This window comes from Panulirus ornatus, chromosome 45, assembly GCF_036320965.1.
Source record: "Panulirus ornatus isolate Po-2019 chromosome 45, ASM3632096v1, whole genome shotgun sequence".
In the NCBI taxonomy this organism is placed as follows: domain Eukaryota; kingdom Metazoa; phylum Arthropoda; class Malacostraca; order Decapoda; family Palinuridae; genus Panulirus; species Panulirus ornatus.
The window spans coordinates 7154466-7179465 of record NC_092268.1 but is presented as its reverse complement, the minus strand read 5'-3'; the positions used below and the strand labels follow the sequence as shown (position 1 = coordinate 7179465).

General features: G+C 43.8%; 1 protein-coding gene across 1 annotated transcript in view; it reads right to left on the bottom strand.

Annotated features, from left to right (window-relative positions):
• Positions 1 to 8051: 8051 nt before the first annotated feature.
• The window catches only part of LOC139762952 (uncharacterized), a 20082-nt gene continuing 3133 nt past the window's right edge, over positions 8052 to 25000 (bottom strand). Inside the window, exons 3-18 of the mRNA XM_071688276.1 lie at positions 24780 to 25000; positions 24216 to 24302; positions 23406 to 23594; positions 20403 to 20537; positions 19217 to 19342; positions 17976 to 18116; positions 16564 to 16701; positions 15786 to 15920; positions 15549 to 15665; positions 14656 to 14793; positions 14325 to 14462; positions 12675 to 12812; positions 12289 to 12425; positions 11541 to 11678; positions 10697 to 10834; positions 8052 to 8209 (exon numbers count right to left, since the gene is read on the bottom strand). The exon at positions 24780 to 25000 is cut by the window's right edge and continues 60 nt beyond it. Of these exons, the coding sequence (XP_071544377.1) occupies positions 12300 to 12425; positions 12675 to 12812; positions 14325 to 14462; positions 14656 to 14793; positions 15549 to 15665; positions 15786 to 15920; positions 16564 to 16701; positions 17976 to 18116; positions 19217 to 19342; positions 20403 to 20537; positions 23406 to 23594; positions 24216 to 24302; positions 24780 to 25000 (1829 nt within the window). The 3' untranslated portion in view covers positions 8052 to 8209; positions 10697 to 10834; positions 11541 to 11678; positions 12289 to 12299. The remainder of the gene's footprint in view (positions 8210 to 10696; positions 10835 to 11540; positions 11679 to 12288; positions 12426 to 12674; positions 12813 to 14324; positions 14463 to 14655; positions 14794 to 15548; positions 15666 to 15785; positions 15921 to 16563; positions 16702 to 17975; positions 18117 to 19216; positions 19343 to 20402; positions 20538 to 23405; positions 23595 to 24215; positions 24303 to 24779) is intronic.

Below are 25000 nucleotides of genomic sequence, written 5' to 3'. Positions count from 1 at the left end.
CGCCTGTCGCTCCTCCTGCAGCGCCTTCGCAAGTGCTGGACTTCCTGCTTCAGTGAGGCGATGGTTTCGTCGTCTCGTTGCTCCCTTGTCTGGCCCGAGTCTCGAACCTGGGCCTGTGTGTGTGGGATGCGAATACGCTTGGCCAATCCCCAGTGGGCAGTATGGGGGTCGAGGGTCGTTAGTGTGTGTGTTTGTGTGTGTGTGTGTGTAGTAAACATTTCGTGTCAGTGTTCAATGCCTTGGAACTGAGAGCACAAGGAGTGTACAAATACAAGTCAAGGGTCGTATACCGTTCGTGTTCAAGGGTCGTATACCGTCTGTGTTCAAGGGTCGTTATACCGTCGTGTTCAAGGGTGTTATACCGTCGTGTTCAAGGTCGTATACCGTGGTGTTCAAGGGTCGTATTCCGTCGTGTTCAAGGTCGTATACCGTCGTGTTCAAGGGTCGTATACCGTCGTGTTCAAGGGTCGTTTAATATACCGGTCGTGTTCAAGGTCGTTATACGTCGTGTTCAAGGGTCGTTTACCGTTGTGTTCAAGGGTCGTATTACCGTCGTGTTCAAGGTTCGTATAACCGTTCGTGTTCAAGGGTGTTATACCGTCGTGTTCATGGGTCGTATACCGTCGGTTCAAGGGTCGTATACCGTCGTGTTCAAGGGTCCGTATACCGTTGTGTTCAAGGGTCGTTATACCGTCGTGTTCAGGGTCGTTTACCGTCGTGTTCATGGGTCGTATACCGTCCGTGTTCAAGGTCGTATACCGTCGTGTTCAGGGTCGTTATACCGTCGTGTTCAAGGGTCGGTATACCGTCGTGTTCAAGGGTCGTATACCGTCGTGATCAAGGGTCGTATACCGTCGTGTTCAGAAGGGTCGTATACGTCGTGTTCAAGGTCGTTATACCGTCGTGTTCAAGGGTCGTATACCGTCGAGTTCAAGGGTCGTTATACCGTGGTGTTCAAGGGTCGTATACCGTCGTTTCAAGGGTCGTATATACCGTCGTGTTCAAGGGTCGTTATACCGTCGTGCTCAAGGGTCGTTATACCGTCGTGTTCAAGGGTCCGTATACGTCGTGTTCAGAAGGGTCGTATACCGTCGTGTTCAAGGGTCGTATAACCGTCGTGTTCAAGGGGTCGTATTACCGTCGTGTTCAAGGGTCGTATACCGTTGTGTTCAAGGGTCGTTATACCGTCGTGTTCAAGGGTCGTATACCGTCGTGTTCCAAGGTCGTATACCGTCGTGTCAAGGGTCGTATACGTTGTGTTCAAGGGGTCGTAATACCGTCGTGTTCAAGGGTTCGTATACGTCGTGTTCAGAAGGGTCGTATACGTCGTGTTCAAGGGTCGTTTACCGTTTGTCGTGTTCAAGGGTCGTTATTACCGTCGTGTTCAAGGGTCGTTACGTCGTGCTCAAGGGTTCGTATTACCGTCGTGTTCAAGGTCGTATACCGGTCGTGTTCAAGGGTCGTATACCGTCGTGTTCAAGGGTCGTATACCGTCGTGTTAAGGGTCGTATACGTTGTGTTCAAGGGTCGTATACCGGTCGTGTTCAAGGGTCGTTATACCGTCGTGTTCAAGGGTCGTTATTACCGTCGTGTTCAAGGTGTCGTATACCGTCGTGTTCAGAAGGGTCGTATACGTCGTGTTCAGAAGGGTCGTATACGTGTGTTCAAGGTCGTTATACCGTCGTGTTCAGGGTCGTATACCGTCGTGTTCAAGGGTCGTATACCGTCGTGTTCAAGGGTCGTATACCGTCTACCGTGTTCAAGGGTCGTATACCGCGTGTTCAAGGGTCGTATACCGTCGTGTTCAAGGGTCGTATACCGTCGTGTTCAAGCGTTATACCGTCGTGTTCAAGGGTCGTATACCGTCGTGTTCAAGGGTCGTATACCGTCGTGTTCAAGGGTCGTTATACCGTCGTGTTCAAGGGTCGTATACCGTCGTGTTCAAGGGTCGTTATACCGTCGTGTTCAAGGGTCGTATACCGTCGTGTTCAAGGGTCGTATACCGTCGTGTCAAGGGTCGTATACCGTCTGTTCAAGGGTCGTAATACCGTCGTGTTCAAGGGTCGTATACCGTCGTGCTTTACGGGTCGTATACCGTCGTGTCAAGGGTCGTATACCGTTCGTGTTCAAGGGTCGTTAACCGTCCGTGTTCAAGGGTCGTATACCGTCGTGTTCAAGGGTCGTATACCGTCGTGTTCAAGGTCGTATACCGTCGTGTTCAAGGGTCGTTATACCGTCGTGTTCAAGGGTCGTATACCGTCGTGTTCAAGGGTCGTATACCGTCGTGTTCAAGGGTCGTATACCGTCGTGTTCAAGGGTCGTATTACCGTCGTGTTCAAGGGTCGTATACCGTCGTGCTCAAGGGTCGTATACCGTCGTGTTCAAGGGTCGTATACCGTCGTGTTCAAGGGTCGTATACCGTCGTGTCAAGGGTCGTATACCGTCGTGTCAAGGGTCGTATACCGTCGTGTTCAAGGGTCGTATACCGTCGTGTTCAAGGGTCGTATACCGTCGTGTTCAAGGGTCGTATACCGTCGTGGTCAAGGGTCGTATACCGTCGTGTTCAAGGGTCGTATACCGTCGTGTCAAGGGTCGTATACCGTCGTGTTTCAAGGGTCGTAAATACCGTCGTGTTCAAGGGTCGTATACCGTCGTGTTCAAGGGGTCGTATAACCGTCGTGTTCAAGGGTCGTATACCGTCGTGTTCAGGGTCGTATACCGTCGTGTTCAAGGGTCGTATACCGTCGTGTCAAGGGGTCGTATACCGTCGTGTTCAAGGGTCGTATACCGTCGTGTTCAAGGTCGTATACCGTCGTGTTCAAGGGTCGTATACCGGTGTCCCTGTTCAAGGGTCGTATACCGTCGTGTTCAAGGGTCGTATACCGTCGTGTCAAGGGTCGTATACCGTCGTGTCAAGGTCGTATACCGTCGTGTTCAAGGGTCGTATACCGTCGTGTCAGGGTCGTATACCGTCTGTTCAAGGGTCGTATACCGTCGGTTCAAGGGTCGTATACCGTCGTGTGTCAAGGGTCGTATACCGTCGTGTTCAAGGGTCGTATACCGTCGTGTCAAGGGTCGTATACCGTCGTGTTCAAGGGTCGTATACCGTCGTGTCAAGGGTCGTATACCGTCGTGTCAAGGGTCGTATACCGTCGTGTTCAAGGGTCGTATACCGTCGTGTTCAAGGGTCGTATACCGTCGTGTTCAAGGGTCGTATACCGTCGTGTTCAAGGGTCGTATACCGTCGTGTTCAAGGGTCGTATACCGTCGTGTTCAAGGGTCGTATACCGTCGTGTTCAAGGGTCGTATAACCGTCGTGTCAAGGGTCGTTATACCGTCGTGTTCAAGGGTCGTATTACCGTCGTGTTCAAGGGTCGTATACCGTCGTGTTCAAGGGTCGTATACCGTCGTGTTCAAGGGTCGTATACCGTCGTGTCAAGGGTCGTATACCGTCGTGTTCAAGGGTCGTATACCGTCGTGTTCAAGGTCGTATACGTCGTGTTCAAGGGTCGTATACCGTCGTGTTCAAGGGTCGTATACCGTCGTGTTCAAGGGTCGTATACCGTCGTGTTCAAGGGTCGTATACCGTCGTGTTCAAGGTCGTATACCGTCGTGTTCAAGGGTCGTATACCGTCGTGTTCAAGGGTCGTATACCGTCGTGTCAAGGGTCGTATACCGTCGTGTTCAAGGGTCGTATACCGTCGTGTTCAGGGTCGTATACCGTCGTGTTCAAGTGGTCGTATACCGTCGTGTCAAGGGTCGTTATACCGTTTGTGGTCAAGGGTCGTATAACCGTCGGTTCAAGGGTCGTATACCGTCGTGTTCAAGGGTCGTTACCGTCGGTTCAAGGTCGTATTTCCGTCGTGTTCAAGGGTCGTATACCGTCGTGTTCAGGGTCGTATACCGTCCCTGGTTCAAGGGTGTATACCGTCGTGTTCAAAGGGTCGTTATACCCGTCGTGTTCAAGGGTCGTATACCGTCGTGTTCAAGGGTTTGTATACTTTTTTTTTTTTTTTCGTTCTCACACAGGCGAAATAATGTTTGTTTTTTAAAAAACCCTACGTCTTTTAAAATCTTTTTAATAATTTAAAAATATTTTATAATTAAAAATTATATAAAATTATTAATTATATTTATATATTTAAAATTAAATTATAAAATTTATATATATACTCTCTCTCTCTCTCTCTCTCCTTCTCTCTTTTTCTATTTTTTTATAATATATTATTATATAAAATAAAATATTTTATAAAATATATTATAATATTTATATTTATATTTATATTTACCTATTTTTTTTTCCATACCCCAAAACACACACCCCAAGCTCCACAAACTTTCTTAGAGAAAGCTTGTTTGTTCTGCTCTTTTGACACCCGTGCCCCCTGTATCCCCTACTGTTCCAATTGATTTTTTTCCCTTTTAAAGCCTTTGATCCTCCTGCATGTTCAGGCTTCGAACCTTCCAAGCATTTTTTCACTCCATCGTTACACCTTTTCCGAGGTTGGGGTCCCCCCTTTTTCCATTGTCCCTTCCCAAAATTTATGTTTTTTTAATTTTTTTAAATTTTCTCCTCATTTCCCCTCTTCATGTGCCCCAAACCTTTTTCACACCCTCTTGGGGCTTTTCCATACAATTCCTCTTACTTCCAAAACCCCCTTTTCCACATCTGACTATCCCCCATTTTGGGTTCAATTTCCTCACTCATCCCTTAAAATTTTTCCAAACCATTTTTTCCCACACCCTTTCGGTTTTCCAAAACATTTCCTATACTTCCACACCTCTCCTTCTCTCTCTTATCCTATCATTTCTCATATAATCGACCCCTTTTCACACCCCAGACTGTCCTCAAACGTTTCATTTCCAGTAAAATCCCTCTCTTCTTTATATATCTGCCGTTGAGACGACTATACCTTCAAACATACCCATCTTAGCACTTCCATACACTCCTCATTGCCTCCAGAACCATGGCCAAGATGGTGACACCTCTCCTTCCTTCCATACATTCTTCAGTGCCTCCAGAACCTTCCCCCCCCGCCCACCTATGACTCCCTTTGGAATTTTGTCTTCCTCCATACAATTTTTTCAGTGCGTTCCAGAACCTTCTCCCCCGGGCCCCCCTATGAAATCCCATGGTTAAATCTTCCTCCATTTCAAATTTTTCAGTGCTTCCCGAACCCCTTTTCCCCTGACCCAACCATATGGGCTCCCATAGTTCAGTCTTCCTCCATACATTCTTCAGTGCGCTTCCAGAACCTTCTCCCCCTGACCCACCCTATGACACCCAAGGATCAGTCTTCTTCCATTCATTCTTCAGTGCCTCCAGAACCTTCTCCCCCTGACCCACCCTATTACTCCCATGGATCAGTCTTCCTCCATACATTCTTCAGTGCTTCCAGAACCTCCCCATGACCCACCCTATGACTCCCATGGATCAGTCTTCCTCCATACATTCTTCAGTGCTTCCAGAACCTTCACTCCCTGACCCACCCTATGACTCCCATGGATCAGTCTTCTTCCATACATTCTTCAGTGCTTCCAGAACCTTCTCCCCCTGACCCACCCTATGACTCCCATAGTTCAGTCCACTGCCTTGTCCATTCGTAGATAGCATACACACTCCATTTCCTCCAGGTTCTCTCCGTTCAGACTCACACTCCAGCTAAATTATTTTTTTTTAAAAATCCAAAGGGTTTCCCCCCCCAAAACACACACAAAACACACCACACAACCACACTCCCCCCCCCCACACACAAACAAACAAACCCCTCTCTTCTTCTCTCTTTTCTCTCTCTCTCTCTCTCTCTCTTCCTCTCTTCCTCTTTTCTCTCTTCTCTCTCTCTCTCTTTTCCAAACTCAGGCACCTGCTTCAACAGTTTCTCACTCGAATCCGCCGCCAGCACCGTGTCATCAGCAAACAGTAGCTGGACTCACTTTCCATGGATCCCTCTCCACCCTCGATAGACAACAGACCTGACCCTATCAAAGACCCACTCATTCTATCCTCCTAAAGACCCACTCATTCTATCCTCCCAAAGACCCACTCATTTTCCTCCAAAGACCCCCCTCTTTATCTCCAGAAGACCCACTCATTCTATCCCCCCAAAGACCCACTCATTCTATCCTCCCAAAAACCCCTCTTTTTATCCCCCAGAAAACCCCCTCTTTTTTTCCCCAAAACCCCCCCCCTCATTCACCCAAAGCCACTCTTCTATCCCTTCCCAAAAACCCACTCATTCTCCAAAGACCCACTATTCTATCCTTCCCAAAAACCCCCTCATTTCCCAAAGCCCTCATTCTCCAAGACCCCCTCATTCTTCTCCAAAGACCCATCATTCTCCCAAAGACCCCCCTCATTTTTATCTTTTCCCAAAAACCCCCTCATTTCCCAAAGACCCTCATTTTTCCCCAAAAACCCACTATTTTCCCCAAAGACCCACTCATTCTCCCAAAGACCCACTCATTTTCCCAAAGACCCACTCTTTCACCCAAAGACTCATTCTCCCAAAGACCCACTCATTCTCCCAAAGACCCACTCATTCTCCCAAAGACCCACTCATTCGCCCAAAAACCACTCAGTCTCCCCAAAAACCACTCGTCTCCCCAAAGACCCCATTCTTCTCCGAAGCCCACCATTCACCAAAGCCCCCTCAGTCCCCAAAGACCCCAATCTTCTTCCCCGAAGGGGCCCACCCTTTCCCAAAACCACTATTTCCCCAAAGACCCACTCATTCACCCAAAGACCCACCCTTTTTTCCCCCAAAAACCCACTCATACCCAAAAACCCCTCATTCTATTCTTCCAAAACCCATCATTCCCCCAATTTTTCCAAAAACCCACTCATTTCCCAAAGACCCCATTCTCCCCAAAGACCCCTATTCACCCCAAAAACCCACTCTTTTCCCCAAAGACCACTATTCTATCCCCCAAAGACCCCTCTTTTCCAAAAAACCCCATTTTTCCCCCAAAAACCCACTCCTTTATCCCCCAAAGACCCACTCATTCACCCAAAGACCCACTCATTTCCCAAAGCCATCATTCTCCAAAGACCCCATCATCCCCCAAAAACCCACTCTTTCCAAAGACCCACCCTTTACCCAAAGACCCCCTCAGTCTCCCAAGACCCCCTCATTTTCCCAAAGACCCACTCATTCTATCCTCCAGAAGACCCATCATTCACCCCCAAAAACCCCCTATTCCCCAAAGACCACTCATTCTATCCCCCCAAAGACCCACTCATTCACCCAAAGACCCATTTATTCTTTCCCAAAGACCCATCATTCACCCCCAAAGACCCTCATTTCCCCCAAAAACCCATCATTTTACCCCCAAAGACCCACTCATTCTCCCAAAGACCCACTCATTCTACTCGAAGACCCATCATTTTCTATCCCAAAGACCCCCTCATTCCCACCCCCCAAAAAACCCACTCTTTTCCCCAAAAGACCCCCTCAGTCTCCAAAAACCCCCCATTCTCCCCAAGACCCCCCCATTTATCCTCCCAAACCCACTCTCCCCAAAGACCCCCCCCTCATTCACCCAAAAACCCATATTCCCCCCAAAGGGCCCCCTCAGTCTCCCAAAGACCCACTCATTCTATCCTCCCAAAGACCCACTCATTCACCCAAAGACCCACTCATTCCCCAGAAGACCCACTCATTCACCCAAAGACCCACTCATTCTCCCAAAGACCACTCATCCCCAAAAAGACCCTCACCCCCCAAAGGGGACCCACTCATTCACCCAAAGACCCACTCATTCACCCAAAGACCCACTCATTCACCCAGAGACCCACTCATTCACCCAAGGACCCACTCATTCACCCAGAGACCCACTCATTCACCCGGACCCACCCCTTTCCCCCCAAAAAGGGGCCCCTTTCACCCAGGAAACCCCTTTTGGAAAGATCATCCACGTCAAAGGAATGGTGACATCCCCCATTGGACCCCTGGAATAGATCCATCCACCGATCAAAGAGACATGGTGACATCCCCCATTGGACCCTTGGAATAGATCCATCCACCGATCAAAGGGACATGGTGACATTGGACCCCCGGTATTCCAGACTTGCCTCATGGGAAAGGTTCGTGTGTCTCTGCTGCTGGAGCTGGTCTGAAACTTCTTGAAACTGGTCCATAAGTGAGGCGAGGGTTAATTTGTTCTTGCCTTCTTCTTCCTGGAACACCTGTATTCGACTCTGGTGCTCCTCCTGTAAAATGTTGGGGGGGGGGGGTTACAGAACACCTGTTATAGTAGAACATTGGGACAGTGGGGTTACAGAGCACCTGTTATAGTAGAACATCTGGGACAGTGGGGTTACAGAACACCTGTTATAGTAGAACATCTGTCACAGTTGGGTTGATAGAGCACCTGTGTTTGTAGAACATCTGTCACAGTGAGAGATATAGAACATCTGTTTCTGAAGAACACATTGTATAGTAAGAGGTCTAAAACCCAAGCTACCCTCGGTTTGTGACGGGGGTTAACCAACCACCATACTGGTTTTTGACGGGTGTTAACCAACCCACCATCTGGTTTGTGACGGGTGTCTAAAAAACCCCCATATGGTTTGGCGGGGTTAACCCAAATACCCTATGGTTTGTGCGGGGGTCTAACCAAACCCCCATACTGGGTTTTTGACGGGGGTCTAACCAACCCACTTTTCTGGTTTGTGACGGGGTGTCTAACCAACCCCCCATATGGTTTGTGACGGGGGTCTAACCAACCCACTTACTGGTTGTGACGGGTGTTAACAACCCCCCATATGGTTTGTGACGGGTTTTCTAACCAACCCCCCATACTGGTTTTTGACGGGGTTAACCAACCCCCCTACTGGTTTGTGACGGGGGCTAACCAAAAACCCCCATTGGTTTGTGACGGGTGTTAACCCAAACCCCCATACTGGTTTGTGACGGGTGTCTAACCAACCCACCATACTGGTTTGTGACGGGTGTCTAACCAACCTACCATTCCGGTTTGTGACGGGTGTCTAACCAAGCTCCCATACTGGTTTGTGACGGGTGTCTAACCAAGCTACCATACTGGTTTGTAACGGGGGGTCTAACCAACCCACCATACTGGTCTGTGACTGGGTGTTTAACCAAGCTACCATACTGGTCTGTGACGGGTGTATAACCAAGCTACCATACTGGTCTGTGACGGGGTGTCTAACCAACCCACCATGCCGGTTTGTGACGGGTGTCTAACCAAGCTACCATACTGGTCTGTGACGGGGTGTCTAACCAACCCACCAAACTGGTTTGTGACGGGTGTCTAACCAAGCTACCATACTGGTTTGTGACGGGGGTCTAACCAACCCACCATACTGGTTTGTGACGGGGGTCTAACCAACCCACTATACTGGTTTGTGACGGGGTGTCTAACCAACCCACCATACTGGTTTGTGACGGGTGTCTAACCAAGTACCATACTGGTTTGTGACGGAGGTGTCTAACCAACCCACCATCCTGGTTTGTGACGGGTGTCTAACCAACCTACCATTCCGGTTTGTGACGGGTGTCTAACCAAGCTACCATACTGGTTTGTGACGGGTGTCTAACCAAGCTACCATACTGGTTTGTGACGGGGGGTCTAACCAACCCACGATACTGGTCTGTGACGGGGTGTCTAACCAAGCTACCATACTGGTCTGTGACGGGGTGTCTAACCAACCCACCATACCGGTTTGTGACGGGTGTCTAACCAAGCAACCATACTGGTCTGTGACGGGGTGTCTAACCAACCCACCATACTGGTTTGTGACGGGTGTCTAACCAAGCTACCATACTGGTTTGTGACGGGGGTCTAACCAAGCTACCATACTGGTCTGTGACGGGGTGTCTAACCAACCCACCATACTGGTTTGTGACGGGTGTCTAACCAAGCTACCATACTGGTTTGTGACGGGTGTCTAACCAAGCTACCATACTGGTTTGTGACGGGGTCTAACCAACCCACCATACTGGTTTGTGACGGGGGTCTAACCAATCCACCATACTGGTTTGTGACGAGGTCTGACCAACCCACCATACTGGTTTGTGACGGGGTCTAACCAACCCACCATACTGGTTTGGGACGGGGGTCTAACCAAGCTACCATACTGGTCTGTGACGGGGTGTCTAACCAACCCACCATACTGGTTTGTGACGTGGGTCTAACCAAGCTACCATACTGGTCTGTGACGGGGTGTCTAACCAACCCACCATACTGGTTTGTGACGGGGTCTAACCAACCCACCATACTGGTTTGGGACGGGTGTCTGACCAAGCTCCCATACTGGTTTGTGACGGGGGTCTAACCAACCCACCATACTGGTCTGTGACGGGTGTCTAACCAAGCTACCATACTGGTTTGTGACGGGGTCTAACCAACCTACCATACTGGTTTGTGACGGGTGTCTAACCAAGCTACCATAACGGTTTGTGACGGGGTCTAACCAACCCACCATACTGGTTTGTGACGGGGGTCTAACCAACCCACCATACCGGTCTGTGACTGGTGTCTAAAAAAAGCTACCATACCGGTCTGTGACTGGTGTCTAACCAAGCTACCATACCGGTCTGTAACGGGGTCTAACCAAGCTACCATACTGGTCTGTAACGGGAGTCTAACCAAGCTACCATACCGGTCTGTAACGGGGTCTAACCAAGCTACCATACTGGTCTTTAACGAGGTCTAACCAAGCTCCAAGACTGACCTCAGCCGAAGTCAACTTCCGTTGCTCTTCCTCCAGCCTGTGAGACAGGCTTTGGACTTCCTCTTTGAGGGAAGAGACAATTCGTTGGTTGGACGTCTCCAGGTCCTGTATTTTCTTATCTCTGTCATCCAGCTGGCCCTGTGGAGCAGAGAGATAAGATAACGGCTTATCAACCCCTTCTAAAGTCATGGTGGATGGTCTTGCATTGGCGAGGTTGTAACGTCTATTTCGTTATCTACTCATCTTAACTTTGGAATTCTCGATCACTCTTCTCCATGTTTTCCCCAGCAACTAACACCTGACCCTTTCTCTACACCACTTAACTTTGGAAGTCTTGATCACTCTTCTCCATGTCGCACTTAACACCTGACCCTTTCCCTACACCTCTTAACTTTGGAAGTCTTGATCACTCTTCTCCATGTTTTCCCCAGCACCTATCACCTGACCCTTTCCCTACACCTCTTAACTTTGGAAGTCTTGATCACTCTTCTCCATGTTTTCCCCAGCACCTACCACCTGACCCTTTCCCTACACCTCTTAACTTTGGAATTCTTGATCACTCTTCTCCATGTTTTCCCCAGCACCTAACACCTGACCCTTTCCCTACACCTGTCAGCTTTGGAATTCTCGATCACTCTTCTCCATGTTTTCCCCAGCACCTGACACCTGACCCTTTCCCTACACCACTAAGCTTTGGAACTCTTGACCTTCTCCATGTCTTACCCAGCACCTGCCACCTGACCCTTTCCCTACACCACTTAACTTTGGAAGTCTCGATCACTCTTCTCCATGTTTTCTCCAGCACCTAACACCTGACCCTTTCTCCATATATGAAATGTCTGACCTTGTAGGATTCAATTGTTTCCTCGTATTGGTTTAACTTGCTGGACATGTGGAACATGTTGGTATTGAGGTCAAAAATATTCCTTTTGCTGGCTTCCTCTTGTTTGGCCATCTCCTTCTCTGTTTCCTTCAGTCGCTCCTGAACAACAGAACAGAAATGGAAATGCATGAGGATAGATGATATAAGATATATATGGATGATATAAATGGATCATGTGTGTATATATTTTTCACGTATTGGCCATTTCTCGTGTGAGCGAGGTAGCGTTAAGAACAGAGGACTGAGCCTTAGAGGGAATGTCCTCACTTGGCCCCCTTCTCTGTTCCTTCTTTTGGAAAATGAGAAATGACAGGGGAGGGTTTCCAGCCCCCCGTCAGCTCCCTCCCTCCTTTTAGTCGCCTTCTACGACACGCAGGGAATACGTGGCAAGTATTCTTTCTCCTCTATCCCCAGGGATAATATATAAATTATGTACATGTGTATATATCTATATATCTGTTTATGTATATATTTATAGGTATACGTTGAGATGTATAGGAATGTATATGGGCGTGTGTGGACGTGTATGTATATACATGCGTATGTGGGTGGGTTGGGCCATTCTTTCGTCTGTTTCCTTGCGCTACCTCGCTAACGCGGGAGACAGCGACAAAGCAAAATAAATAGTAAATATATATATATTATAATATATAATATATATATATATATATATATATATATATATATATATATATATATATTATATTACCTCCGTGGAGGTCACCCTCCTTCGTTCGTTTTCCAATCTCTGGGACAGAAGGTTAATTTCATCCTTGAGTTTTGTGGTGGTCTGTTGATTGGCCACCTCGAGGTCTTCAGTTCCATTTCCTTCTCATGCAGTTCGTCCTGTAGTGATGATAATGATGAGAATGTTCTTAAAGACCGTCACATGAGAGATGATGTTGATATATGGCCATATATCACAAATATACTATATAACAACCATATATATATATATATATATATATATTATATATATATATATATATATATATATATATATATATATATATATATATTCCTATGAGTCCACGGGGGAAAATGAAACACGATAAGTTGCCAAGTGCACTTTCGTGTAGTAATCATCATACGAACCTTATATTTCGAGATGGTTTCTTCAAGGTCCTTGACTTTGCTGGACTTTCGGTATATAGTTTCATTTAGGTCATCCATGATCTTCTTACGGACTTTATCGCGTTCCAATAGTTCTCTTGTCCTCCCCTCCTGTATGTTCTGTGGGAGAAAAGTCATGGCTTGAATTACATGTTCGAGGCTTATTAATTACCGATATTATTAGTATTAACCCCAGGTGCCTTCTTGTATAGGGCTACCGCAGTGTGGTAGGGCTGCGCCACAATCAGGAGCAGGGGAAGGATGGACTCAATATATATATATATATATATATATATATATATATATATATATATTATATATATATTATATATATTATATATATATATGTATATCAACCACACACTCTCTCTCTCTCTCCCGTTTGTAATGCACTGAAACCAGAGCCAACCATCTACAACCCAAAAGCCATTTAAAATGGTAAACATAACCACATGCCCATCTACAACCCAAAAGCCATTTAAAATGGTAAACATAACCACATGCCCATCTACAACCCAGAGGCCATTTAAAATGGTTAAACATAACCACATGCCCATCTACAACCCAAAAGCCATTTAAAATGGTTAAACATAACCACATGCCCATCTACAACCCAAAAGCCATTTAAAATGGTAAACATAACCACATGCCCATCTACAACCCAAAAGCCATTTAAAATGGTTAAACATAACCACATGCCCATCTACAACACAAAGGCCATTTGAAAATGGCTAAGCATAACCACATGCCCATCTACAACACAAAGGCCATTTGGAAATGGTTAAACATAACCACATGCCCATCTACAACACAAAGGCCATTTAAAATGGTTAAACATACCATGAACACACAAACCCTTGGAAACCTACATCCTACAACACAAAGGCCATTTAAAATGGTTAAACATAACCACATGCCCATCTACAACACAAAGGCCATTTAAAATGGTTAAACATAACCACATGCCCATCTACAACACAAAGGCCATTTAAAATGGTTAAACATAACCACATGCCCATCTACAACACAAAGGCCATTTAAAATGGTTTTAAACATAACCACATGCCCATCTACAACACAAAGGCCATTTAAAATGGTTAAACATAACCACATGCCCATCTACAACACAAAGGCCATTTAAAATGGTTAAACATAACCACATGCCCATCTACAACACAAAGGCCATTTGGAAATGGTTAAACATAACCACATGCCCATCTACAACACAAAGGCCATTTGGAAATGGTTAAACATAACCACATGCCCATCTACAACACAAAGGCCATTTAAAATGGTTAAACATAACCACATGCCCATCTACAACACAAAGGCCATTTAAAATGGTTAAACATAACCACATGTTCCAGCTTTCTCTCCAGTTCGAACCCATCAAATCTTGCTTTCCCAGTCAAAATTCTCCACTTCATCATGTGGTAACTTTCCATTTCCCTCTAGACCTTCGTAGCGCCTTCCACAACGGCATCTTGGTCCAACCTGATCCCACACTCTCACCACAAATGCCAACCCTACAAAAACCAGCTTCTGAAACCATAACACGCCTACAAGCGGTGTTTAAAAAAAAACACTTGAGAAAAGTTATATAGTTTTGGAGGTAGATATGGTTCTATTTACCTGAGCTGAGGTCGCCCTTCTCTTCTCGTCCTCCAGCCTCTGAGACAGATGGTTGACCTCGTCTTTGAGCTTACCCATGGCCTCCTGACTGTCCAATTCACTTTTCTCGAGCTGAATTTGCGTATCTCGTAACTGCATCTGTACATAGGACACAAAAAAACTCGTAAGTGTCTCGAGTTTCTTCTGCGTCCATTATGCATTTGGACAATATGAAGGAATCTAGGTGATTTCTCTTAGCTGAAAGGATAGGATCTCGTGTATGCCTCAGGGTTAAGCGATTCCATTATTATCTAATACGTCTAAGAGTTTTTGTGGGGGGTTCGATGCTTGCCTCATAAGAGGAGATGGTGGTTTCATGTTCTCTCAGTCGCATGGTCATGTGGTAGATGTTCTTGTTCAAGTCGTCCGTGTTCTTCTCGCTGGCCTTCTCTCGTTCCACCGACTTCTGTCGCGCTTCCTCCAATCGACTCTGTTGGGAAATGTAATCACAACAGACAGGGATTATTCGCAAGGCATCGCCTCCATATTGTATTAGTAAACCAGGCCACAAATAGTAAGTGTACAGTGTACGTCAAGTTAAAGTACACATATAAGATACACAAATGGACATAAAGTTACAGTACACATGAAGATACACAAGTGGACATGAGATATTATCTACCCCAAGTGTTGATGTACACAGGAGATGTACACATCAGGGTACAGTACACCGTGGGACAGTACACATCAAGTTACACAAGTGGACATGAGATGTTATCTCTCCTACGTCATGATGTATACACAAGATATGTTATCATCACTATAGTTAAGATGTGATCTCTCCCACATCATGATGTATACACAAGATATCATCACTATAGTTAAGATGTTATCTCTCCCGCGTCATGATGTATACACAAGAGATGTTATCATCACTATAGTTAAGATGTGATCTCTCCCACATCATGATGTATACACAAGATATCATCACTATAGTTAAGATGTTATCTCTCCCACGTCATGATGTATACACAAGATATCATCACTATAGTTAAGATGTTATCTCCCACGTCATGATGTATACACAAGAGATGTTATCATCACTATAGTTGAGATGTTATCTCTCCCACGTCATGATGTATGCACAAGATATCATCACTATAGTTAAGATGTTATCTCTCCCACGTCATGATGTATACACAAGAGATGACGTCATCACTAGAGTCCAAACATGACCTCACTGACCTCAGCGGAGGTCAGCTGCCTCTGCTCGACCTCCAGTTTCCGGGTCAGGGAGTCGACCCGTTGCTCCAGTGAGGCTATGGTCGACTGGCTGGTTGACTGGCTCTCCCTCAGCTGCTCCTGTGGGTCCATGACGTCACTGGTGATTATCCAATAACACTACATCAAGTGGTGATTAAGTAGTTAATTCATTCTAATCTGTTCTCTAAAAAAGTAGTTAGGTAAATGGGATTGACCTGCCTTGTAGATAATTGTGTTCTCCTCGTACTGCCTCAACTTGGCAGACATGTTATGAATGTTCTTCTTCAGTTCATCCATGTTCTTCATGTGTCTCTTTTGTTCCATGAGATCTCGTACAGCCTTCTGCTCCTGCCTCTGTGGAATGATGAACAGAGTTTATATTCTGTAATATATATATATATATATATATATATATATATTATATATATATATATATTATATATATATATATATATATATATATATATATACAGGCATACACATATGTACACATGTACATATTTGTACTTATATACTTGCCTTCATCCATTCCCGGCGCTACCCCGCCCCACAGGAAATAAAATCGCTACCTCCCTGCTTCAGCGAGCAAGTGCCAGTAAAACAGACAATAAAAAAAGAGCCACATTCGATCACACTTAGTCTGTAGCTGTCATGTGTAATGCACCGAAACCACAGCTCCCTAATGCACCGAAACCACAGCTCCTTAATGCACCGAAACCACAGCTCCCTTTCCACATCCAGGCCCGTCCCCCCCCCTCCCACACAGAAACCTTTTCCATGTTTTACCCAGGACGTTTCACATGCCCTAGTACAGTCCAATTGACAGCACGTCGACCCCTGTATACCACAGCTCCCTTTCCACATCCAGACCCGCCCCACCACACACACAGAAACCTTTTCCATGTTTTACCCAGGACGTTTTACATGCCCTGGTTTCAGTCCAATTGACAACACGTCGTGAGAAGGAGGGCCCCCTCCACCCCTCTCAAAAACCCACCTGGGCAGCTAATGTCTTCTCCTGTTCGACTTGGAGTCTTCCTTTGAGGCGTTCCACTTTGTCTTTCAGGACGTCTGTGGTCTGCTGGCTGGCTTCCTCGACCTCCTCTAGCACTTTCTGTTTTTCCCTCAGCTCCGCCTGTGTGACACAGACTTCCATTAGACCCTCAGTGTGTTGTGATCATCTTACTCTGTCTCAGTCTATGTTTAAAGATGAATTTTATGGGGAAATTTCTATATTATCAACCCTTTTTTCTTTTTAAAAGATGAATTTTATGAGAAAATTTCTATATAATCAACATTTTTTTATTCAAAGATGAATTTTATGGGAAAATTTCTATATAATCAACATTTTTTTATTCAAAGATGAATTTTATGGGAAAATTTCTATATAATCAACATTTTTTTTATTCAGAGATGAATTTTATGGGAAAATTTCTATATAATCAACATTTTTTTTTATTCAAAGATGAATTTTATGGGAAAATTTCTATATAATCAACATTTTTTTATTCAAAGATGAATTTTATGGGAAAATTTCTATATAATCAACATTTTTTTATTCAAAGATGAATTTTATGGGAAAATTTCTATATAATCAACATTTTTTTTATTCAAAGATGAATTTTATGGGAAAATTTCTATATAATCAACTTTTTTTTTATTTCAAAGATGAATTTTATGGGAAAATTTCTATATAATCAACAATTTTTTTATTTAAAGATGAATTTTATGGGAAAATTTCTATATAATCAACATTTTTTATTTAAAGATAAATTTTATGGGAAAATTTCTATATAATCAACATTTTTTTATTTAAAGATGAATTTTATGGGAAAATTTCTATATAGTCAACCCTTTATTTTAAGATGAATTTTATGGGAAAATTTCTATATAATCAACCTTTATTTCAAGATGAATTTTATAGGGAGAAAATTTTTATATAACCAACCATTTTTTTTATTTAAAGATGAATTTTATGGGAAAATTTCTATATAATCAACATATTTTAATTTTAAAGATGAATTTTATGGGAAAATTTCTATATAATCAACATTTTTTATTTAAAGATGAATTTTATGGGAAAATTTCTATATAATCAACATTTTTTTTATTCAAAGATGAATTTTATGGGAAAATTTCTATATAATCAACATTTTTTTATGTAAAGATGAATTTTATGGGAAAATTTCTATATAATCAACATTTTTTTTCTTTAAAGATGAATTTTATGGGAAAATTTCTATATAATCAACATTTTTTTTCTTTAAAGATAAATTTTATGGGAAAATTTTTATGAATTTTATGGGAAAATTTTCTGTATAATCAACCCTTTTCTTTTTTATATGGGAAAATTTCTTTTATAATCAGCCCCCTCCCCCTTTCCCCCCTTTTTTTTTCTCTTTTTTTTACCTTGAAGGCTAAAATGGCTTGCTCCTTTTCATGTAGTTTTTGGGACATTGTGAAGAATGTGTGATGATCATCTGGGTTGTGTGGGTCAAGAGGCGGGGCGTCGTCCATGGTGTCTTGCCACCCCTCCACCTGCGCACGGGTCTGTGTTATGAACAGAAGAACAGAAGAACATGAGAATATTAGAATATAAGAACATGAGAACATGAGAATATTAGAATATAAGAACATGAGAACATGAGAACATAAGAATGAGAACATGAGATCATAAGAACGCGAGAACTTGAGAACATAAGAATATTAGAATATAAGAACATGAGAACATGAGAATGAGAACATGAGATCATAAGAACGTGAGAACTTGAGAACATAAGAATATTAGAATATAAGAACATGAGAACATGAGAATGAGAACATGAGATCATAAGAACGTGAGAACTTGAGAACATAAGAATATTAGAATATAAGAACATGAGAACATGAGAATGAGAACATGAGAGCATAAGAACATAACATGGGAACATAAGAATGTAAGAACATGAGAATATAAGAACATGAGAATATAAGAACATGAGAATATTAGAATATAAGAACATAAGAACATGAGAAGATAAGAATGAGAACATGAGAGCATAAGAACATAACATGGGAACATAAGAATGTAAGAACATGAGAACATAAGAACGTGAGAACATGAGAACATAACATGAAAACATAAGAACATGAGAGCATAAGAACATGAGAACATAAGAACATGAGAACATAAGAACATGAGAGTATAAGAACATGAAAACATAAGAACATGAGAACATAAGAATGAGAACATGAGAGCATAAGAACGTGAGAACATGAGAACATAAGAACATGAAAATATAAGAATATTAGAACATTAGAACAAGAATATGTCAACATAAGAACACAGAACATTAGAACATAAGAACATTAGAACAAGAATATGTCAACATAAGAACACAGAACATTAGAACATAAGAACATTAGAACAAGAATATGTCAACATAAGAACACAGAACATTAGAACATTAGAACAAGAATATGTCAACATAAGAACACAGAACATTAGAACATAAGAACATTAGAACAAGAATATGTCAACATAAGAACACAGAACATTAGAACATAAGAACATTAGAACAAGAAAGCCACACATACCCCTGGGGTATAACACAGGTCTATCCTGGATATACTACATAGACTCATGGTGTGGGGGAGTTAGCCACACATACCGTGTAAGTCGACATGTCCTCCTCTGGTCCCCACACATGACTGGGGTCTGCTCCCACATGGCTGGCGGAGGTCCGTGCTTCGTTCAACAGACCCACAGCGCCTTTCTGCTTCCCCTCCGTAGGTCTCTGCATGTCAACAAACTACTTTTAGAAGAGACAGAGCCCCCCTGGGCCCCCCCCCACACACACACGCACTTCCCAACCCCACACACACACGCACCTCTGGGTGTGCGTGTGTGGGGAAGATAATGTCAAAAAATATAAGCCATGAATTAGGTCAAACTGATCGATAGAAAAGAGAGAAATTTATTTCAGAATTTGAGGAAATAGGGGGGGGGTTGTTTACACTTAAAGGGGGGGTGTTTACACTTAAAGGGGGGTTGTTTACACTTAAAGGGGGCTGTTTACACTTTAGGGGGCTGCTTACTCTTAAGGGGGTAGTTTACGCTTAAGGGGGGTTGTTTACACTTAAGGGGGGGTTATTTACACTTAAAGGGGGGTTGTTTACACTTAAAGGGGGCTGTTTACACTTAAGGGGGTTGTTTACACTTAAGGAGGGTTTTTACACTTCAGGGGTGGGGTTGTTTACACTTAAGGGGGCTGTTTACACTTAAGGAGGGGTTGTTTGCACTTAAGGAGGGGTTGTTTACACTTTAGGGGTGGGGTTGTTTACACTTAAGGGGGTTGTTTACACTTAAGGAGGGGGTTGTTTACACCTAAGGGGTGGGGGTTGTTTACACTTAAGGGGGTTGTTTACACTTAAGGAGGGGGTTGTTTACACCTAAGGGGTGGGAGTTGTTTACACTTAAGGGGGTTGTTTACACTTAAGGAGGGGGTTGTTTACACCTAAGGGGTGGGGGTTGTTTACATTTAAGGAGGGGTTGTTTACACTTTAGGGGTGGGGGTTGTTTCACTTAAGGGGGTTGTTTACACTTAAGGAGGGGGTTGTTTACACCTAAGGGGTGGGGGTTGTTTACATTTAAGGAGGGGTTGTTTACACTTTAGGGGTGGGGGTTGTTTTCACTTAAGGGGGTTGTTTACACTTAAGGAGGGGGTTGTTTACACCTAAGGGGTGGGGGTTGTTTACATTTAAGGAGGAGTTGTTTACACTTTAGGGGTGGGGGTTGTTTACACTTAAGGAGTGGGGGTTGTTTACACCTAAGGGGTGGGGGTTGTTTACACTTGCCTCTTCCCTGATGTGTTTACATTTCAGGTCGTTCAGTTCCTGTGAGACTTGGAACAGCTGTTCCCTGAGGGTCGTTACAACGGCCTTGTTACTGGCCTCCTCCACCTCCACCACCAGCGGCCGCTGTAACCTGCCCTGTCGGTGTGGGAAAGGGTTATCTATGTGTGGGGGAGGGTGGGGAAAGGGTTATGTATGTGTGGGGGGATGGGTTATGTGTGGGAAGGGTTGTGTGTGGTGTGCGTGAGGGATGGGTTATATGTGTGGGGGTGTGTGAGGGATGGGTTATGTGTGTGAGGGAAGGGTTGTGTGTGGAGGTGTGTGAGGGAAGGGTTATGTGTGGGATGGGTTGTGTGTGGTGTGCGTGAGGGATGGGTTATATGTGTGGAGGTGTGTGAGGGATGGGTTATGTGTGTGAGGGAAGGGTTGTGTGTGGAGGTGTGTGAGGGAAGGGTTATGTGTGGGATGGGTTGTGTGTGGAGGTGTGTGAAGGATGGGTTATGTGTGTGGGGGTGTGTGAGGGAAGGGTTATGTGTGGGGGTGTGTGAGGGATGGGTTATGTGTTTGGGGGTGTGTGAGGGAAGGGTTATGTGTGGGGGTACGTGAAGGGAAGGGTTATGTGTGGGGGTACGTGAAGGGAAGGGTTATGTGTGGGGGTACGTGAAGGGAAGGGTTATGTGTGGGGGTACGTGAAGGGAAGGGTTATGTGTGGGGGTACGTGAAGGGAAGGGTTATGTGTGGGGTACGTGAAGGGAAGGGTTATGTGTGGGGTACGTGAAGGGAAGGGTTATGTGTGGGGGTACGTGAAGGGAAGGGTTATGTGTGGGGGTACGTGAAGGGAAGGGTTATGTGTGGGGGTACGTGAAGGGAAGGGTTATGTGTGGGGGTACGTGAAGGGAAGGGTTATGTGTGGGGGTACGTGAAGGGAAGGGTTATGTGTGGGGGTACGTGAAGGGAAGGGTTATGTGTGTGGGGGTACGTGAAGGGAAGGGTTATGTGTGGGGGTACGTGAAGGGAAGGGTTATGTGTGGGGGTACGTGAAGGGAAGGGTTATGTGTGGGGGTACGTGAAGGGAAGGGTTATGTGTGGGGGTACGTGAAGGGAAGGGTTATGTGTGGGGGTACGTGAAGGGAAGGGTTATGTGTGTGGGGGTACGTGAAGGGAAGGGTTATGTGTGTGGGGGTACGTGAAGGGAAGGGTTATGTGTGGGGGTACGTGAAGGGAAGGGTTATGTGTGTGGGGGTACGTGAAGGGAAGGGTTATGTGTGGGGGTACGTGAAGGGAAGGGTTATGTGTGGGGGTACGTGAAGGGAAGGGTTATGTGTGGGGGTACGTGAAGGGAAGGGTTATGTGTGGGGGTACGTGAAGGGAAGGGTTATGTGTGGGGGTACGTGAAGGGAAGGGTTATTGTGTGGGGTACGTGAAGGGAAGGGTTATGTGTGGGGGTACGTGAAGGGAAGGGTTATGTGTGTGGGGGTACGTGAAGGGAAGGGTTATGTGTGTGTGGGGTACGTGAAGGGAAGGGTTATGTGTGGGGGTACGTGAAGGGAAGGGTTATGTGTGGGGGTACGTGAAGGGAAGGGTTATGTGTGTGGGGGTACGTGAAGGGAAGGGTTATGTGTGGGGGTACGTGAAGGGAAGGGTTATGTTAATGATAAAAAATATGAGTACGTACACACGGCAAAAAAATTATCTTGGCAGCCGTGGTGGCCTGTGTTGTGTTGTTTACTCATTTAATGTCATCTAACATGTCTATCAACCTGGAAACAACTTTGGAAAACCTGTTAACTCAGGGTCATGTCTTGTTATACTCATTGTAAGATGAGTAAGATGGCTTGAGGAATCATAGAAATGTTTCCATTTCAGTTATTTTTTAATATATGTTCATCAGTGTCCCGAAACTTTATGGTTTTCGAAAGAGCATCGAATTGTGTGTCTGTCTTTTTACTGTTCCAGCTATTATTTATCTTGGATATAAATGTTGTGGATGAATTTAATTATTATTTATCTTGGATTTAAATGTTGTGGATGAGTTTAATTATTATTTATCTTGGATTTAAATGTAGTGGACGAGTTTAATTAATATTTATCTTGGATTTAAATGTTGTGGACGAGTTTAATTATTATTTATCTTGGATATAAATGTTGTGGATGAGTTTAATTATTATTTATCATGGATATATATGTTGTGGATGAGTTCAATTATTTATCGTGGATTTAAATGTTGTGGATGAGTTTAATTAATATTTATCTTGGATATAATTGTTGTGGATGAGTTTAATTATTATGTATCATGGATATATATGTTGTGGATGAGTTCAATTATTTATCTTGGATATATATGTTGTGGACGAGTTTAATTATTATTTATCTTGGATATATATGTTGTGGACGAGTTTAATTATTATTTATCTTGGATATATATGTTGTGGATGAGTTTAATTATTATTTATTTTGGATATAAATGTTGTGGATGAGTTCAATTATTTATCTTGGATTTAAATGTTGTGGACGAGTTTAATTATTATTTATCTTGGATTTAAATGTTGTGGATGAGTTTAATTATTATTTATCTTGGATATAAATGTTGTGGATGAGTTCAATTATTTATCTTGGATTTAAATGTTGTGGATGAGTTTAATTATTATTTATCTTGGATATAAATGTTGTGGATGAGTTTAATTATTATTTATCATGGATATATATGTTGTGGATGAGTTCAGTTATTTATCGTGGATTTAAATGTTGTGGATGAGTTTAATTATTATTTATCTTGGATATAAATGTTGTGGATGAGTTTAATTATTATGTATCATGGATATATATGTTGTGGATGAGTTCAGTTATTTATCTTGGATTTAAATGTTGTGGATGAGTTCAATTATTTATCTTGGATTTAAATGTTGTGGATGAGTTCAATTTGGAAGGGAAGGAAGACACATATATAAACAGATCAAAATGGCAACCTGTGTTCCATATTGCTTCGTTCACAAGGCATCGCTTTACCTGGGCCTCGACCACTGTGTTTCGCTCAGCCTCAAGCCTTGGGGTGGGGAGGTCGACCTCACGGTCGACTTCAAGGTCGGCCTCCTGCTTCCACTTGGCTGTCGAGTGTCTGGTGTCGTCCTCCAAGACTTCGTTCACTTCGTCCTCTTGTGAGTGGGTTCTGTACAGCGTGTGGGCCGCTGGTGGGTCCTGGGTGATCCAAATATATTAGATGCTTTTTCTTTTCTTTTCGTACATGTTCGCCATTTCCCGCGTCAGCGAGGGAGCGTCCAGGAGAGAGGGCTGAGTCTTAGAGGGAATATTCTTATTTGGCCCCCTTCTTATATATATATATATATATATTATACTTTGTCGCTGTCTCCCGCGTTAGCGAGGTAGCGCAAGGAAACAGACGAGAGAATGGCCCAACCCACCCTCATAAACATGTATATACATACACGTCCACACACAGCACATATACATACCTATACATTTTAATATATATATATATATATATATATATATATATATATATATATATATATATACATATATATATATATATATATATATCCACAGACCTATACATATTTACACATGTACTTAATTCGTACTTGCTGCCTTCATTCATTCTCGTCGCCACCACGCCACAAATGAAATATATGTATATATATATATATATATATATATATATATATATATATATATATATATATATATATATATACACACAAGACCTATACACATTCACACATGTACTTAATTCGTACTTGCTGCCTTCATCCATTCCCGTCGCCACCACGCCACAAATGGAATATGGACTTCACTCACATTTCTCTCTCGTGGCAGACCCACATCATCAAAGGCGAGGCTTGGAACACTTTTGGAGGAAGCAGCGCTGAAGGATCGGCTTCGAGTCTGTGTCAAAAAGGGTCAATTTCTATGTCAATGACAATTTTCTAAAATCCGTGACACTTTTCCAAAGTGGCGCTGGACTGTATGTGTTCATCTGGCAGCCACTGTATCATTGTTCACGTAAACTGCTTATGTCAACATGGACTAAGAAAAGGGTGTTTTTTGTGTGTTTTGTCAATATGAATTATCTATCTATCTATCTATCTATCTATCTATCTATATATATATATATATATATATATATATATATATATATATATATATATATACATACACGAGTATAGTATATTTGAACTCGCATTTCCTTAGGATACATTATGGCCTCCAAGAACTAGGATTCGAACCCAGGAACTTTTGTGTGGTGGTTGGGAACGCCAACCACTTGGCACTTATCGCCTCCAATAAGGAAATGACTATTCGATCACAAGTAATGTGTGTGTGTGTGTGTGTGTGTGTGTTTACATAATAAAATAAACTTACGAAAATAGTTTTCCCTTCATTCTGTTGCTTTAGAAAACGGTAGACGTCTGTGTTGCCCCTGGCTTTGGCCACGTCCTTAGCGAGGTGGTTCCTGTGGTCCCTGAGGGCTGGGTTGACCCCTACGTGCATCAGCCACCTCACCACGGCCACGTCCCCGTGGGCGGCTGCCAGGTGTACGACGGAGGACTTCTCCTTGTCCCTGGCGTGGAGATCGCAATCCC